The following is an 18,854-nucleotide window of genomic DNA, read 5'->3' as shown; positions in this document are numbered from 1 at the left end:
ATGGTAAGAATAGTGGGCTCCAGGTCTGACTCTAAACCAGTCACAAGTGGTGTCCCTCAAGGCTCGGTACTGGGACCCCTACTGTTCAGCATATACTTCTCAGAAGTACAGGCAAACACAGGAGGACTATGGCTAACCAAGTTCACCGATGACCGCAAACTGGGAGCCGTATTTGACTCTCCGGCTGACACGGACATTCTCCAAAAGGGCCTTACTGAGATGGACACCTGGTGTCAAAGTCATGGTCTCAAGCTAAATGCCAAACAATGCATAGTTTGAGAAAAACAAAACACCCATGAATTATCACATAGGTGGCAGCCCCCTTAATACAGAAGAGGTAATAAGAGATCTGGGGACTCAGGTAGATAGTAATCTCTCCTTTGACAATCATATTGCCAAAATAGTTAGGAAATCCTTCTATGTAGCCCATCTAATTACTAAAGGGTTTGCATCTAGAAATAAAGAGGTTATTGTGCCCCTCTGCTCATCACTCATCAGACCCATCATAGAGTACAATGCCCCCATTTGGGATGTACCTCACAAGACACTTTCAACAGCTGGAAAGACTACAAAAGTACCTCACCAAGGGGATTACTGGCCTCAAACATATGTCCTTCGCAGCCCGACTGGAAAAACTTCAGCTGTACTCAGTCGCATATCACTTACTCAGAGGTGATCTCTGCCTGACTTACAAAGCCATGTCCAACTCAGAACTGATGGACATGCTCCACCTAAAGAAATCCAAGTCACTGAGAGCCACTTGCTCTAGTGAGCTAAACCTCACCACAACAATAAATAGAACATGCTGGAGGGATAGATTCCTGTCACAGAGACTCCCCATGCTTTGGAACAAAATTCCTAACTACATTAGGCAGAGCCCCGCACTAACACTCTTCAAGAGAAACCTTGACGAGTGGATGGGTAACAGAAAATACACCCCTGGGATCACTTCATTGGCTCTTCTTGACAGAGGCTCAGTTAATTAATCAATGGGGGTGCAAAGGCTGACACACTCTGGCTAGGCTTATAAATGCCCTTGGGCAGATAGCCTAGTACCTACCTATGAACCTAAGAAATCTAACATGTTGTTATTCAATATGATGTTATTTTCTGAACCTATATGAAGGGCAGTCCTACCAATCTCCAGCAAGAATTTTCTGAGATGGAAACTGACTAAATGTAATTTGGTGAAATTTCTCCACAGTGAAATATTTTACTTAGATGCCCGTGACTCTGGAATTACTTATAATTAAGTAGGATGATGCAGAGAGGTGCACCTTCCATGGGGATGAGGAGGTAGGGTCGCGTACGAGTTTTGCTCTTTATCTATAAAACAGTTCTGCTCCCCTCCTGGTCCTACCTGCGTAGTTTACATCACAATGTGTTGCCCAGCCCTTCTCCAAAATGTGTAGTTTTCTCTTAAAATGGTGAGCGCTTACTTCTTTAAATAACAATTTGCCGGACCACTTTCCCCATGCCCCCCCCCCTTTTTTTAACTGAAGGATAGCTATCTGATTTTATCAGTTGTGCATGCAGCAGTGATATATGCATTACAATGTATCTTGAAGGGGAAATGTATTATCTGTTACTGTTAGCCATGATAACACATTTCAAACAACTTAATGAGTGTATGATCTAAAACAAAAAACTACTAACATCCAATATACTACTTTCTTTAGTCTAAAGATAAAAATGAACGAAAGTAGTTGTTTAAATTAGCTCTGGTTGTAGTTTATCCTGCAAAAGATATGCTTCAGAAATAAACATTTGCCTTCTGTATTTAAATATTGTGTACTGTCTCGTATAGACTTATTTGCTTGAAATAATAAAGGTGACCAAAAATGCAGCTTAGCGTGAGGGAGGTCTGGGGCTAAATGTAAAAGGTGAAAACGGCATTTCAACTTTTTTTTATATATAACTACCTTATGCTATTGTCTGTATGTTGTTGGCTGCTTTCCAAATTTTGTTAGCTACTTTGCACGATGTGCTTTACTCTGCATTTGGGTTTATTTCGCAGTATTTTCCATGATGTCATTGTTGGTAACAGCTACCCCGTTGTTGCTTTAAAACCTTAGTTCCAAGTCTTCGAATTGTCGCTTCCCAAGTATGATCTGGAAATGCACTTGTATTATCGCTCTGGCGTCAGGTGAGACTTGTGTTTAACATATCTTTTATGGTAAAATCAGACTAACTTTAATCTATTTCAAATGAAAAGAGTAATAGAAAAATGTCCTTTCTGGCATGCCATTTACTTTGTTTTGGGACTACAGCATACGCTTTTCATTACTTAGCATGCCTTTCCATTGACCCTGCTTTTGCAGAGCATCTTTGATTTACCTCATATTTTATTCCATATCATGTTTTAATTTTCTGATAAATAATCGAGGATTACAACGAGTCAGTAATGCCACCCATTAGAGATTCATACTTCTCGTTGTTCAGAGATACAAAACATGACATTCTAATAACGTTTTAAGCGATTTACATTAATATAATTAAAACACAGCCCCGATCTTGGTATAGGCCATTAATTTTGGCTTTGTCCAAATTCTTGAGCAATGATGCTGAGATACCTGCTTAAATGATTGTTAAATTATGTTGTTAGTACACAGTTGCCTGCCCAAATATTCCTTTGCTCGTGGCTTTTGATGGAGCATTCAAGAATGGGCGAGATGGTTATCAACACTGTTATTCTGCTAGTCAGTAAAAAGCTTAACTATTTATTCCCAATGTCGATGTGCACGAAAGAACTCTTTGTAAAAAAAGTAATACAGTAGTCACTTTGAAAATCATTTTTGACTGTGGTCCGGTATAAATGATAATGACCTTTAATATGTCCCTTTGTTTAATATGACAAGTAAAATGATTGTAAATGCATTGATTATTTTTACTTACATTTATTTACCGGTTGGGGTTTCAAAACGAGTCAACATATGTTAAAAAAATTCTTTATGTATCAGTTATTTAAAAGGAAGATAAACCAATTGCACACACATAGCATTCAACCGCGTTTTTCACTTTAACAAAATATTAAATCTATCTCGGAACTAATGCATAACTATATACACTGTATGCATAGTGTGCCTTTTTATATAAATACTACTATTATGCGTATTAAACACAGGTAAAAATGCATTTAAGTTATATTTATTCCGTGCTTGGAGAAATTAATGGCGGTAGGGTTGCCAGCTTTTCAAATGGCCAAAGTGGGACATTTTTGGTACAAACATCAGATTTTACAGGCCGACACATACCCATGGTCAGTACAAAGGTTAGAACTTAACTTTTTTGCCTAAATAAAAGCTTATTCTTGTAGCATTTTAGTTGCTTATTCTGTTTCTTATAACATTTAGGTATTTTAGATACAGGATAACTGTTTTATGTAACTATCACATAAATATAGGAAATATTTTTGTCCTAAAATCTCAGGACATATGCCATTTTTACAATGTTTTTGTCAGGACACAACTGCCCAAAGAGGGACTGTCCCTCGCAAAGTGGGACAGGTGGAAACCCTACGGATTTTTTTTCCTGCAGACTAGTTGTGGAAACACATCGCAGGAAGTTTGCTGTTAGGAGCAGGTATCACAACTTCGTGTGGAAGTGTAGCTGGATGTAGAGGGTTCAAAACGAGTAAAGTGGGTTATAGTTAAGAGATGGGGGCACATTATATAGGTTCATAGGCGAATACTAAGCTAATTTTAAGCCTAGGCAATAACCCCAGGTCAAAATCAAATCCTGTACCTTGTGTGTATAAGGTAAAGACCTTGACCATTATGCCCCCCCCCTCCATTTATGTATACATAAATATTTGGAGATTGAACCACTCACGTATCTGACAAGAATTTGAAATAAAAGTGTTGATTGAAAAATTAGTGGTTTGAACGTTTGGTTTCTGACACTTGTTCACTGATTTATAGTATACTATGAATGTTTAATGGTGCAGAAAATTAATGAACACGTTGTTCGCATTATTATTTTAACGAGTCTGTTAATGTCAGCAATTTAAATGAAATAATTAGGCTGAAGTTATGTTCCGTCTCTGTGGGACTTTATATTTTACTGTCCTTAAATAAGGGGGGGATATGTTGTGTTCTGCATCTTGTGTCACTAGGTGGAGACAGAGGACACGGGAAGAGTGAGATGTGAGCTCCTAGTATGTAGAAACGTGTGGCTTGATGTTGTTGATTGAATTTTTTGCTTCTAATGTTGAATTAAAGAAATCGATTAATGTTGAGCTCAGAGTCTGTTATAGTAATCTTCTGGCAACTTAACAAAGGCAAACCACCACATCTGGCAAACTACCATGACCGTACCATCCCCTCCCCTGCAGTGATCAGACATACCTCTCAAGTGTACGAGGAACGTACCTCATTTGGGGTCTTAAAAAGTTCATGTTCTTCGAAGTTCCTCAAAGTTCCACACTGAAAGAGTCTGTCACATATTCAGTGTTAGGAATTTTTTTAAGTGAAATCCATGGTAAATAGAAAATAATCATATTAATTCATTAAAGGGTCTTCTTTATAAGTAAAACCAGCATAATTTAACCATCCTATGACCTTCCTAGTTGGAGTTGTTAGTAAGCCATTAGCATGTGCTCCACATTTTGCCCATTTGTTCCACATTATGAAGGCGAGTGTTCCTCATTTTGGCGCTGGAAGGTTGAGAGCTAACTTCTGCTGCTGTTCACCCTCTTTACCAGAATGCGTTAATGTCAGTCGGTCCCCCCTCACCCAAGCAACGAGATCACCTAATGGAACAGAAGGAATTAGAAGGATTTAAATGCTTGTTGCAGCAGACTAATACCTTTTAAATGAAGCCACTCGGTTTGTGTCGTCTGCTTTTAGCGCAAGGCAGATAGCAACCGGCAATGGATATCATACCAGCCTTAAAAAAGACATAATACTGAACAGCCTTTTTTGAACAGTATTTTGCTACCCTCCCTGCTAACTGTATGTACGGTATAGAATACATAGCTAGCAACGGCCCTGTTGCCAATCATCGCTAAGATTTTTTTAATGAATACCTATTGCAAATAATACTAAATGCTAATGTATCACATTTTGCCCATTTGTTCCACATTGACAGAGGTAGTGCTCCATATTTTGGTGGCAGAAAGCTGAAAGCTATGATGTAGGCAAATATGACTGATACACTTTTTATTACAGTTGCGACCAGATGAAGAAAACAAGAAAAGGTTGACCTGAAAATAATGTGGACGGACTGTGGATGGCATAATAAATTATGACAGTATGGTATGATGGAGTTTTACATACCTCTCAACTGTCCCTGATTTTCATAAATGTACCTGAATTTCATTCAGATTTTAGCTCTGTCCCTCTTAATCCCTATTAAAACTGGTGAATTTTGAGGAAACTTGGTGAATTGCATTTAATAGATAATGACAATAATTAGAATTATAGACTTATTTTACGTCAGAAAATGCATATCAATTAACATTATCGTAATCCGTCAATGTCTCAAGTTGATAGCACTGATATTTTAAATGCCCCTGATTGTCCCTAATTATTTCTCAAATTGTCCTTGATTGGTTGAGAGCTATGATGGAGTATCTTTACTTGGGAGTATTTTTCTTGTGATTTAGGTTGTACAAAGTAGACATAAATTGAATGTAAAATTAATTTACAAAAAAAGTTCAGTTAAACTATTCCATGCCTCCGTAGTCCGTATAATAATAAAAAATGTAATTAGAGGTGATCCAAAAGCATGCAGCACTTCCTTAAGTGTGTGTGTGTGTGTTGCCTTCTAAATAAAATAAAATAACTGCCCTTCCTGCACTAAGAATAAACTGTCATTTTGCCCGTTGTAACTACACCAAGTACACACTAACATTATTTTTCTCCCCAACATCTCACAGTCCAGGCATTTGAGTTCACAAGGGTCTTGACGTTGATGATAAAATGAGTGCCCTCAATGGCTAACAAGATTTGATCAATTTGCAGTGGCTAGAAGTGTGGACTGTCCTGCAAAGTGTTTAATTTTAACTGCATTCACACACATACGCACCTTCTTTGCACGTCTTCGTTTATGGCGAAGTTACTTTCCCTGACGTCTGTCCAGCCATCAGCCCCGTGATTGAACTCGGATTAATTAGACACTAAATTCTTAGTCTCTTCTATGCTATTTTGCTTTCATAAAATGATTTTGAAACACGTCTGTTCCTTCTTTGCTCTGATCTGAGGTGGGATATTTTGTAAATAATCTGTATTTTTATAGAACAAGACAGACATGCATGTGTAGGTGTGATTGTATGGGAGAGAGATGGTCATTGATTTTTGGGAAATTATAAGGGGGCTTACGCACATTTTTGGTCTAAATTATTTTTATTGTCTAGCACCCTGACTTCAAACAAAGATGCATAACACATGTCAAGTATAAGCAATTTTCAAGGACATGACTGATTTGGGCTCAGATTTTTTGTTCTGTCCCTCTTGAAATTGATAATTGTTTGCCAAAAGGTGCTGAAGGGTTAGATTCCTGTCCCAGAGACTTCCCATACTCTGGAACAAATTACCTATCTATATCAAACAAAGCTCCTCATTAGCACTCTTCAAGAAAAATATTGATGATTGGATGGGAGATAGGAACTTCACCCCAGGGATCACTTCTGTGGCTCTGCTTGACAGGGGCACAGGAAAATAATTTTCTTGGGTGGCAAAAGCCAGGGTACCCTTTGGCTAGGCTTATATAGGCCCTAGGGCCAATAGCCTGGTACCTACCTATGAATCGTAGACAACAAATGATGACAACCATTAAGGCGACAATTTTTTTACTTCTAAAAATTCTATGCTAATTTAACTCCTGATATTTGGTCACCCTTTAAAGTGATTAGTATTAATATTAAAAAATGTCCATGGTTCTTTGCCCCTGATTTTGTGTGTGTGTGTGTGTGTGTGTGTGTGAGAGAGAGAGACAGAGAGTGAGGCAGCAAGAATTAGAGAGAGAGCGTACTAGTTTTCTTAAATGCTTCCTTCTTTGAATAACTCAGAACATTTGCAATTTAACTGGACTACATAGGACACAAGAAATGATTAATCCACACATTTATTAAATAATATTCAAATTCAAAAGTAACATCGTGAAGTCTTTACGGTGACAGTAATCATATTATTTGAATTTAATGTAGCAGTATTATTCTAAGATTTTTTGGAACCTTTCCTTTAGCGGTCTACTGACCATGAAATTTGACCTTTTAGTAAAATTACAAACGGTCAAGATTTATCTAAATTAGTCATTGTCTGCATCCATTCATCCATCTACAACCTAAGTTCATGGTAAAGCTCTCATTTTTATGATCCGGGGTTCCTTGTTTTAAATGTCAAACTATGTTACCGTTATTTTAACTATTTTATCACATTCTTTTTGTCGAATAATAATTTAAACAATAACAGTGTGTATATAAACCATAAAAATGCGTGTTCTCACAAATAAATGAACATCAGCGAAGGAAGCTTTACCTGACTCCCCAACACACACACACACACACACACACACACACACACACACACACACACACTGTCTGTCTGTCCAACAAGCGGCAGAATTGTTCCTCATCATCCTAGGTGGCTGTCCCAAGGCATTGCCCCAAGGATTCTTAGAAGGCTTTATTCACACTCCAGCAGTGACCAGGGCATTACCGCCGCTTCTAATCCAGGCTGGAAACCTTTTCAGGTTGATGCAACTCTTGGATAGTACTTACATTTTTAAACAAAGGGACTCCTTTAACATTGTGCTATCATCTTCGCAATTGTTAGCCTGCTAAAATAAGTGCAACTTTGCATCTTAAAATGTCAGAAGTAAAGATTACTAATATAAACACTTTTTATCTCAAATAGTTTATCGAGCCTGTTTGGAGTGAAAAAATCATTAAGATGGACAGAAAGAGAAACATAATGAGAAAAACAGAGCTACAAATAATTATTTACAAAAAGTGTTTGGGTAGACCGGATTTAGTTTAATTTCTCCAGTTAAGAATAAGGTAATAAGCACTAGTACAAATGGTATGACAGCTATTATAATACTTTTAAATCAGAGCAATAAAAAATATACAAGGAAAGATGATTGAGCAAAGATGTTAACAACCATATTTAATGTATCTGTATTCAGATTATCATGTTTGAAACATTAATCTATCAGAATAATCAGATAATTTGACTATTTTAAAAGTGCCTCAAAACACTAGATGTTAGAGTACACCTACTACTGATTTTGGACTTCTGTCTTTCGTTATTTTTGGCTATGAAGGCAAAGTATAGAATTGTTTACGTCATTGTAATCTTCATTTACTAATCGGGATGGGGTAAATAACGCTGTTTTTTAAATTTTGTAGATTATTTCTTTAATGTTATGGTAATTCTGTTCAACTCTCGTGTATTTTAAGCAAATTAAAAGTGTAGGTTTTGGATGAAGATAGCAGAAAACATGATTAGGCGGACCATGTTTGTAATTATCCTTGTTGGTATTTGTTTTTCCTACAGAACTGCTCGCTCTTCAGGTCTATCAAGACTCTTCTGTTAATGCAACTGTTGGTGAGGATGTCCTCTTGTCCTGTTTGTATAACGCAGCTGTTCGTGTCGGTCAGTACAGGTGGTTTAAGGGAAACGTGTCTGAAGTGTCGCCAGAAGCCCGGGGGTACGAAGGTCGGGTTAAACGACTTCTTGACGATGCCTTCAGGGATGACAAAAATGCCTCCATCCAAATTCAAGGCGTGACCCTCTCGGATTCGGGAATGTATTACTGTGAGGTGGAAATATTTGGCTCTGGAAAAGCCTTTGGGAATGGAACAAATCTTCAGGTTTTCAGCCGTCAGGATCAGAAAGGTTAGTGCCTTCCACTGCTCCAGCTTCTTCCACCTTCATAAAATGTTACAACACAGAGGCTCTGGATACCTCTCAACTGTCCCTGGTTTTCTGGGACCTGATTTTGACTCAAATTTTAGGTCTGTCTGTCTTAATCCTTCTTAAAACTGGCGACAGTTGGAGAAAAAGTGGTGACTTGCACTTAAGAAATAATGATAGTAAGAAGAGCTAGAGACTTCTTTTTATTTCAGAAAATGTATATCAATTCACATTCCCTTATTCTATCAATGTCTCAAGTTACTAATGCTAATATTTTAAAAGTGTCCCTGATTACTTCTGGATTTATTTGTCCCTGATTTTGTTGAGATTACCGTTGTAGTTTTAAACTGTCCCTTACACAACTGGAATAGGGAAGTGTTTTGCTTGAAACGTTTAGAACCTATAAAGGAATGTGAATGATTCACAAATATTTGAAATAACTGAATATACGCACTACACAGACACACAAACACAAATATTTTTGTACAGCTACTTGTGACACAATGCATTCCAGCGAAGTACATCTTGAGTTTTTCTAGCCTGGTCTTACACAGCATTACCTACCACCCGTCCTTCTTTATGCAGGAAAGTCCATGTTGGAGCAGTTTTGCCCTGCAAAACACAAAAATGGCAACTATCCTGAGATTCTAAGACAACAAATACTGTTTTCTCTAATTGCTTCAAACAAATATTTTGTATGGGAAATGCCTTGATGTGATACCACAGACAGCACACATTCTAAAAGTGTGAGCTTTTATTTTGGCAACAATGTGAACTCCAACCCTTTGTGCTGGCTGTGGGTATGGTTTGTCTTACAAAATGTCATATCTGACAAGCTGGTAACCTTAGGTTTACAACGGGACACTAATTTGAAGAAGAGGGATTCCATTAGATTTATTTATTGTGATTTGGCTATCGGGTATGTGGACTGATACACAAACTCTTTTCAGCCAGGGTACAAAGAGTGACCCAGATTAGTACAGACCAAAAGAAAACCTTGTGATGGCCGTGCCCTGGCCCAGCAATCAAGGAGCCTCTGGGGACAAACTTTTTGTAGTACCCTGTTGTCCGTAAGAATGCCCTCACCTGCTTTTTGGTAAGAGGTGCAGGCCATGCCTGAATGGCTTTCACTTTGGCAGGTTCTAGCCTTATCTTACCATTCCCCACTCTATGTCCTAGGTAGGAGACCTCTGCCATATCCACCTGACATTTGCTCGACTTAATGGTCAACTCTGCCCTCTGTAGTCTGCCCAGCACCTCCCCGACATGCTGAAGGTGCTCTGGCCAGGAATGGCTGTAGACGGCAATATCATGTAGGTAAGCTAGGGCAAACCCTTCTGCTTCTACTAGGATATTATCCACCAGCCTCTGGAAAGTCGCTGTGGCATTCTTCATCCTAAAGGGCATCTTTGTGAACTCGTACAAGCCAAAAGGAGTCACAAAGGCTGACTTTTCTCTAGCACTGGGAGTCAAGGGCACCTGTCAGTAACCCTTGGTAAGATCAATGGTTGTAAGATACTTAGCCCCACCCAGCTGCTCTAGGGCCTCATCTGTCCTAGGCATGGGGTAAGCAGCCAACTCTGTGTGACTATTTAATTTTCTGTAATCCACACAGAACCTGGTGCTGCCATCCTTCTTTGGCACCAACACCACTGGGGAGGCCCAGGGACTGTTGGACTCTTGAATCACCCCTAGTTCCAACATCTCCTGTAACTTCCTCCCTCAGAGTCTGTTTGACTCTCTCAGGCACCCTATAAGGGGCCTGCCTAATAGGCCTTTGGGGTCCTGTATCCACTTGGTGCTGCACTAGGTGTGTGCTCCCTGGTTTCCCAATGAACATGTCCCCAAATTCCTGCAACACTGCCCAGATTTCTCGAACCTGGGTAGGGGATAGCTGCTGGGACATTGCTACCACTTCCACTGAGGTGTCAACCCGAGACTCACTGAGGAGATCAGTCCCCAGATCTCCCTCAGACTCCTCCTGCAATCCACTGCAAATGCTCAGCACAAGGGCCTCCCTATCATGGCAAGGTTTCATCATGTTAACATGGTACAGTTTGTGCCCCTGCCATCTACCTAGCACTTCCACCATGTAGTTAACATCACTTACCTTTCTTACCACCTTGTATGGTCCCTCCCAAGCTGCTTGCAGCTTGTTGTGTCTGCCAGGAATGAGAACCATTACCTGCTGCCCCACAGCATACTCTCTAGCTCAAGCATTCCTATCATACCACACCTTTTTCTATTGTTGGGCTTCCGCCAGGTTCTCCTGGGCTAAGCCCATGAGTTCCCTGAGCATTGTCCTGAGATTTAGGACATATGCCACAACAGACTCTTTGTGAGATCACCTTCCCACTCATCTCAAATTAAATCTAGAGGTCCCCTCACCCTATGCCCATACAGCAACTGAAAGGGTGAAAACCCTGTGGATTCCTGGGGAACCTCTCTGTAAGCAAACAACAGATGGAGCAAATATTTGTCCCACTCCCTCTTAAACAGATCTGCAAATGCCCATAGCATGGACTTGATTGTAGAGTTTAATCTCTCAACAAGACCATTAGTCTGGGGATGGTAGGGGGTGGTCTTCATGTGCTTCACCCCACAGGACTTCCACAGACAAGCCAGCAGGTCTAACATGAAATTGGCACCTCGGTCAGTCAGTATTTCGTTTGGGAAACCCACCCTGCTGAAAATCTCTTACAAAGCATTTGACACCTTCTCTGCCTCAGTGGAGAACAAATCCACTGCCTCAGGGTATTGTGTAGCATAATCCACTACCACTAGGATATACTTTTTCCCTGTGGAACTTGGGGTACTCAGAGGACCCACAATATCCATAGCTACCCTCTGAAATGACTCCTCAATCACAGGCAAAGGCATCAAAGGAGCTCTCACCTTGTCTCCTGCCTTGCCTACCTTTTGGCACTGCTCACAGGTCCTGCAGTACCCTGTTACATCTTTTGAAATTTCAGGCCAATAGAAGTTTTGCATAATACATCTCTTTGTATGTTTTATGCCCATATGACCTGCAAAGGGAATATCATGGGCTATGACTAGAAGCGCCAGATGGTAGGCTCTAGGCACTACCAACTGCTGTACTCTCTCACCTGCTAGCCCTCCCTCAGGGGTCCACTCTCTGTACAGTAACCCTTTGTCCCAGTATACAGATTCCCCCTTCACTTGAGAATCAGGTGCCTCCCTAGCTACCTGCCTCAGGCCTTGTAATGTAGGGTCTGAGAGCCGAGCCTGTCTCAAGTCTCTCCTTGTAACCCTTCCCAGCTACCCCCATCCATAGGAAGTCTGGCATCCTGTGACAGTGGTGCTTCACTGTCAGCCTCGGTACTACTACTCACCTCTACCTTTGCAGTCACTCTGTCCAAGGGACCATCAGTACCCACAAGCAGCTGTGGTTCACCTTCAGTCTCACTGCTACAGTTTAGCTCCCTTCCTAAAGTAACCATCTCACCAGTCCTGACTGCAAGTATGCAGTCTGTCTGGGTCTCCCCCAGGTACCAGACTTACCTGCTTGTCTCCAAGCCTGACTGCATGTAACTGCACAAGCACAGGGTACTGCACTATCAGAATCATTACCTATCAAGACATCTGCAGGTATATCCTCAAACACACCTATTTGCTGGCTTCCTTCTCCACCCTCCCAGTTAAGGTGAACCCTAGCCAAAAGTATTTGGAATGGGATCCTCCTAAAGCCCTGACTGGAGTAGACTTCTCAGGCAAGTTGTGCTCCTCTGTAACTGTTGCAGGCTTTATAATGGTTATAGCAGAGGCTGTGTCTCTCTTGGCAATGGCCTCTTTGCCATTCACTACAATAGGATATAGCTTCTGGTGGTAGTTTGGTACCCTTGTTGTCCCAAGACAACCTACTGTTGGCATTTTGTCTTTCCCACTTACTGGCTCCCTCACCTTTGGTTCCCCACCTTGCCTCCATGGACACCTCTATGCCACATGGCCACACTGGTTGCTTTCAAAATATTTCACCCTAGGTCTTAGATGTGTACCTGGACTAGTGGCTTCCCTGCTACTGGCAGATTCTGTTGGGGCAGTCTGTGCTGCCCACCATGGGTTCCTTTAGACCCATGAGCAGTACTGGGGGTCCCCTTCCTGTGCAGGGCTGCCCTGCTTGCCAGGTATAGGTCTCCCTTCTTCCCCAACTCATCTGAAGTAGCACATTGTCTATCAGCTAACTAGATCCTCATGTCCTCAGGCAAAGTGCTAAGGGCTTGTTCTCTCACCAAAAGGTCTGCCAGCCCTTCAAAAGTGGTGACCTGACATCCACTCACCCAGCTATGAAAATAAGTGCTCAGTTCAGCAACATATTCACATACATTTTCATCTGCCTTGCGTCTATGCTCATGAAACTTTTTCCTATACATTTCAGGTGTTAGCTTAAAACATTCTAAAATACATTTTTTACAGCAGTATAATCAAAACAGACAGAGTCAGGCATTTGTGATATACAAGTTACAGCTTTCCCATGGAGTAAGGGGGTCAGGAACCGTACCCAGAGCCTTTGGTCAACACTATACTGTTTGCATACCCTATCAAACATATGAATGAAACTATCAAAATTATTCCTCCTCTTTAAATTGTGGAAGAAAATTACTGACCTGTTGTGCTTCTGGGGTCCAGTTACTCCCTTCCCCATTACCTCTATGACTCTGGTGAAGAGTCAACATTTCCCTCTCATGCTTCCTCTGATGCTCCTTTTCTTCAGCTTCTATCTCCAAATGCCTGTCCTCCAACTCAAGTCTCTTTAGCTCCAGCTGGATTTTTAAGTCCACTGCAGAAAGGTTGAATTGTCCATTTTCTGAGGATATTGCACCTTTACTGCCAGTCTGATTGTCCTCCTGTATGCTGTTTTCTGATGCATCTGTAACCAAGGCTGCAATCAGGTCTGCCTTAGTCAGGTTTCCATGCACCAGTCCCCTAACCTGGTAAATCTCCACCAGCTGGCTCCTTGTCAGTTTTCCATACTTCTCTGCTGACATGCTGCCTGCTCACCCTGACTAAGTAAGCTAACAAAAGAAATAAAACAATTGTGATCTGAACTCTGAGTATTCACTGCTTGGCTGTTTAAGAGTACAAAACACCTTCAGAGGTCACTGTACATAAGCTACAGGATTCACTCTACCCACACCACTGCAAACCATGAGTGAGGATATCTTATCCCAACCACTGCTAACCACAATGTGATGGCCATGCCCTGGCCCAGCAATCAAGGAGCCTCGATCCTTACCACTAACACTAAGGAGCGCGTCTCATATAAGAGGAAAGGATAACAAATACACACAGTAAAGTACAATTTCCCTTAAGTGCACACAGAGATCACAGTTAGTCTGGGGCTGGTTGCTCCCTTGCTCCCCAGGTCCCCAGTAAGACTCCCCACTGGCACAGCTATAGGGTCCAGATCTCAGCCTAGCTGGCACGCTAACCTCCAGTACCCTCTCTGTCCCACCAGTGCTTTGTGTCCCTGCCCAGGTAGCTGACACACCACACACACTTTGAGATAAGTATTTATACAGCTTCACAGATACTCCTGGGAAAGGCTGATACAGATTCTCCAGCTGTGTCCTTTTGCCCAGACTATACGGTAGTAATTACTGCCACCACCAGCTAATACTTATCAGCTACCCAAAGGCCCTTAAAAGGGTGTCCAATTATTACTGTGCAATATTATTATCCAATTGGTAAATGTGACTAAGCAATCAAGGCTTATTGGAAGAGCTTATTACATGATCATTTATAAGCATGCAATGTACTCGAGAGCTTACTTATCTCTACACAAACCAGCCACAGGTAAAAGGTTTTAAAATATTTAATAATAAATAATTAAAGATACAAGACAATACTACTACACCACAGCACCATTCAAGAGTTCAGAGATAACACAGAAACTTAAAACAATACAGTAGGAAAGTTCTGATATAACAGAAAAACACTCAGTCTAACTTTCTTCTAATTTCCTAGCTATTACTACAAGAAAACATACTTCTAAGATACTACTTACATAAAGAGAACACAAGGCAGTGCTGAGAGTTGGATATCACGATCAAAATGCTTACAGTCTCTCTCTGAACAATAATTTTTAAATTCACTAACAAACATCTCGGCTGGGCCCTCCCAGATTACACCATTTTGACACTTAGGTTTTCCCAGTATACACATTACATAATTTTGATACTTAGTCTGGAGTTCCCAGGCCAAAAGTCTACATTATTTAACAATCTAACACCTGCTCAGGAAACTACAACAATAAAAGAAATTTCACAGGTGGGTCTATATTAGAACATCTAAGTTTCAAAACTTAGAATGTTCTAAATCGAACCCTATTCAGTGAAAGCTGAAAATATCAAAGCAACAGAAAAACAATTTTTTTCCTAGGGAAAGAATTTGGTTGTCTGTTTCTGTTGCTTTGGTATTTTCAGAGCTGTGGTGGAAAGTTACAGGTCAGGTTCAGGTAAGTGTGCAATTGAGTGCGGGTTAGGTTAGTTAGGTTAGGGTGTAGGTTAGGTATGTGTGCACTTGTATGGACGTGAGGGTTAGGGCGGGTTAGGTATGTGTGCAATTGTGTGGACATGAGGGTTAGGGCGGTTAGGTGAGTTAGTGTTAGGGCGCAGGTTAGGTATGTGTACAATTGTGTGGATGTGAGGGTTAGGGCGGGTTAAGTGAATCAGGGTTAGGGCATTTTTGAGGTGAGTGTGCGATAGTGATAGACCTTAGGGTTAGGGTTTGGGTTAAGGTAAGTGGATAGTTAGTGGTGTGTGCATAGTTTAGTGTAGGATTAGGTGTAAGATTTTAGGTGCATGTGTGTGGATTGCTGTTTGTTTGGTGTGCTTGTGTTGTATGTATGTGTTTTGAAACAGCAAATTTTTTCCCTAGGAAAAAATTTGCTGTTCAATATGTTCGATGTTTTCAGCTTTCGCTGAATAGGGTTTGATATTAGAACATTCAAAGTTTTGAAACTTCAGTGTTCTAATATAGACCCTTTCACATGTACACTCTAGTAATTATTCCTTTAGTTAAGACAATAGAAAGAATGTGTTCAGTTAGCCTCTTTGGCACCACTATCTAGATCAAAAGGGTATACAAGACATCATTTTAACTTCAAAAGAACAGATGAAATGCTTGGCTTAGTTTTCCTTACAGCAGATGGCAATGTTGCTACAATCTTGAAGTTCACATTTTACAGTGTTTTCTTTAATTTAAGAAACAAGGCTGTATTTTACATTTATATTTACAAATGCCAGAATTATGTATCAAATTCTATTTGGCTAGGCTGGCAGCCTTCGCCCATCTTCCCACAATCTTCACAAACCTGACCAATGATCTCATTTTTGTTGAGAAGGTGTGTGAAATAGGAGTAAATGTTTAGTAATGAAAATCTATAAGATGAAGCACAACTGCTCCGAAAAATGGATGGGGCAAATTCAAGTATGGTCTGAAGTAAAGGACAATGGCTATGGTTATAGGGTGGATAATGGGAAGCATCATATGTTTTATCAGAAGATTTTACTTGGAATGGTGTACACCAACTATTAAGAAATAGACAACACAATCCCAGCTAAGTTACTGCCTTCTGGATTGCCAAATTAGGACATTTTCCTAATTAAACCTGAGGTTTTACAGGACAATCTGAACCTTCAAATTGTGTAAACAAATTATTTTTACTTTATTACCAAACCAAAATACATTGTTGCAGACTTTTTCACTTGTTCTACATAATTTTTAAAATATCTTGGCATAGTATGACAATTATTCAAAATTTGTAGGAAAATTAGAAGAGAATTTTCTTCTTAAAACATCACATTTGAAAAATTTTTGTGTGTTGTTTCACTAGACAACTGCTTAAATGAGGACTGTCCTGCAAAAGAGGGACAGGTAATAACTTACATTGGATTGATCATAATTATTCAGACTGACAAATATGTAACTTATCCTCAGTTCACTCCACCATTCCCTTTACCACTATACCCACTTCCCCTTATTCCACTAGAGTATATTACCCACTACCATGTATGTTACATCTCATAACTCCTCTGTCCTCTTGTCTCTTTCTTGACACCACCCATTCCTTTGTTTTTGTGATGGACTTATCCCACCATTTCTAACTGTTTTGCAATATCTGTTGATTACATTTCCCATTCTTTTTATTGTATCCTAATAGCCAGTCTAAAATATGTCTTAAATACTTCTAATCTTAGTGTATTCATTAATGTAACACCCAGGAAATCAACACTAATTTTCATTTGTAATACTAATGACATGCCTTGTCCCCATATCAAAGAAATACCTTTAATGTTACCTGTAGCCCTTCCTCTATGTTTTCTAACAAAATAGTTCAGACATTAGCTAATTTCAGTGACTGGCACCCAACCTTTGCCTTCTAACCCCCTCAGCATGGCTCTTATCCTGTGGGCTCCAACCTGAATCCCAAAGAAGAAAAGGTATGGTAACAATAAGCAACCTTGAAAAGTCCCCTAGGGCAGTTGCATTTCCCTAGTCAAGAAGCCATTTACAACATACTTTATTATTAGCTAATTGTATACCTCTTCAACCTCTCTAATCCAAGAACCATACAATTTATCTTCCCTTATAACCTGTGAATAAATGCCCAGCTGAGCAAGTAAGAGGTCTTTTGTCCATCAATACAGCCCCTACTCCAACTATGAGCAAGTAAGATGCCTTTTATTCATCAATACAGCCCCCACTCCAACTATTAATTGTTGCTCCAAGTTGCTCATAAATCTGAACACTAGTCTCCATTATCCACTAACGGCCTACCTTTTATGACATCTGCTTTTCAGTGATGGTTTAACTTGCCCATTATCCCCTACAACAATTTAGCCAGGATCGCAGCAAGAATTTTAGCATCCCAATTTATCAGTAAAATCGCACAGTAGTTCCATGGATTATCTCCTCACAATCACCCTCTGGAAGTTTTGTGGTAATTTCTTTATTAACTGATTTAGATATCCATACAGAAAAGAAAATCATGCATGAAAAATCCTGTAATAATTTTGATAATTTTTACTCCATCAATTTATAAAGCCACCAAAAATCTGGCCTCCCCACTTTTAGTCCTTAAAGCCTTTCAAGTCCACGATGACCTCCTATATTATTAACGTTCATGAAACCCCACACATTACTCTGGTGACACAAACTTCTGTTTTGAAAATCACTTCTTCCTCATCTTACACAGGTTATTAAAATATGTCAAAGACTTCATTTTCCTTCGCCTTTTGTGCAGAGCCACAACCCCTCTTTGGTACCCTCCAGCACACTATTATCATGCTTTTGATGTTTTAATTTCCATGCAAAGTACATCACCCCCATATTCCATGAGTCCAGTAAACCTTTCTCTTTCATACAATTTCTGTTTTTGCCTTCCCTTCACTAACTAATGTATTTACATCTTAAGTCCTAGCCCCACCTTGTGATCAGTTAGTACCACACCTGAGCATCATCTTCCACTCACAACTTTAATAATCCAAGCTTTATCTCTAGCTCATTAACATCCTTGCCTTACATCTCATTTCTCCACACGTCTCCATCAGCATCTCTTTAACTGCACCCTTCATCCTAATCCACCATTCTCTGAGGTGGAAGAGACACTAAAAGGTGGATGTAGAAGGTCAGGAATGTGGGTATGGATAATGGTTGGAAATGGATGAGACACTGACTGAGAATCTTTTGCTTCAGGCAAAGTGCAAGAATTACAAAAAGAAGGATAAACAAAAAGAGATCAATGTGCTTGTGACATTTGGGACAAAGAAGTGAAGAAGTACAAAGGATGGTGTGTTATATAGGCCCAATCTTATCTAAAAGAGGGGGGAACTGTATGGTAAAGAGTATGGGGATGAGTTTATGAAGAAGACGAAGGAACTATAGGTGGGGGAAGAAGGAAGCTGAAAGCAGGAGAAAATCAAACATGCAGATGTACAAGATGTGGAGACCAGTTATGGAGCACAGTTAAAGAAC

At 40.1% G+C, this 18,854-nt stretch overlaps 1 protein-coding gene across 1 annotated transcript in view; it reads left to right on the top strand.

Moving 5' to 3' along the window:
- The first annotated feature begins 2,100 nt into the window (after window positions 1–2,100).
- The window catches only part of LOC122810896 (natural cytotoxicity triggering receptor 3-like), a 125,520-nt gene continuing 108,766 nt past the window's right edge, over window positions 2,101–18,854 (top strand). The window contains exons 1-2 of the mRNA XM_044082439.1: window positions 2,101–2,146; window positions 8,499–8,840. Of these exons, the coding sequence (XP_043938374.1) occupies window positions 2,107–2,146; window positions 8,499–8,840 (382 nt within the window). The 5' untranslated portion in view covers window positions 2,101–2,106. The remainder of the gene's footprint in view (window positions 2,147–8,498; window positions 8,841–18,854) is intronic.

This window comes from Protopterus annectens, chromosome 9.part0 (assembly GCF_019279795.1).
Source record: "Protopterus annectens isolate FY-2018-M chromosome 9.part0, PAN1.0, whole genome shotgun sequence".
NCBI classification, from domain to species: Eukaryota; Metazoa; Chordata; order Ceratodontiformes; family Protopteridae; genus Protopterus; species Protopterus annectens.
This window is presented reverse-complemented; position numbering and strand designations above follow the sequence as displayed.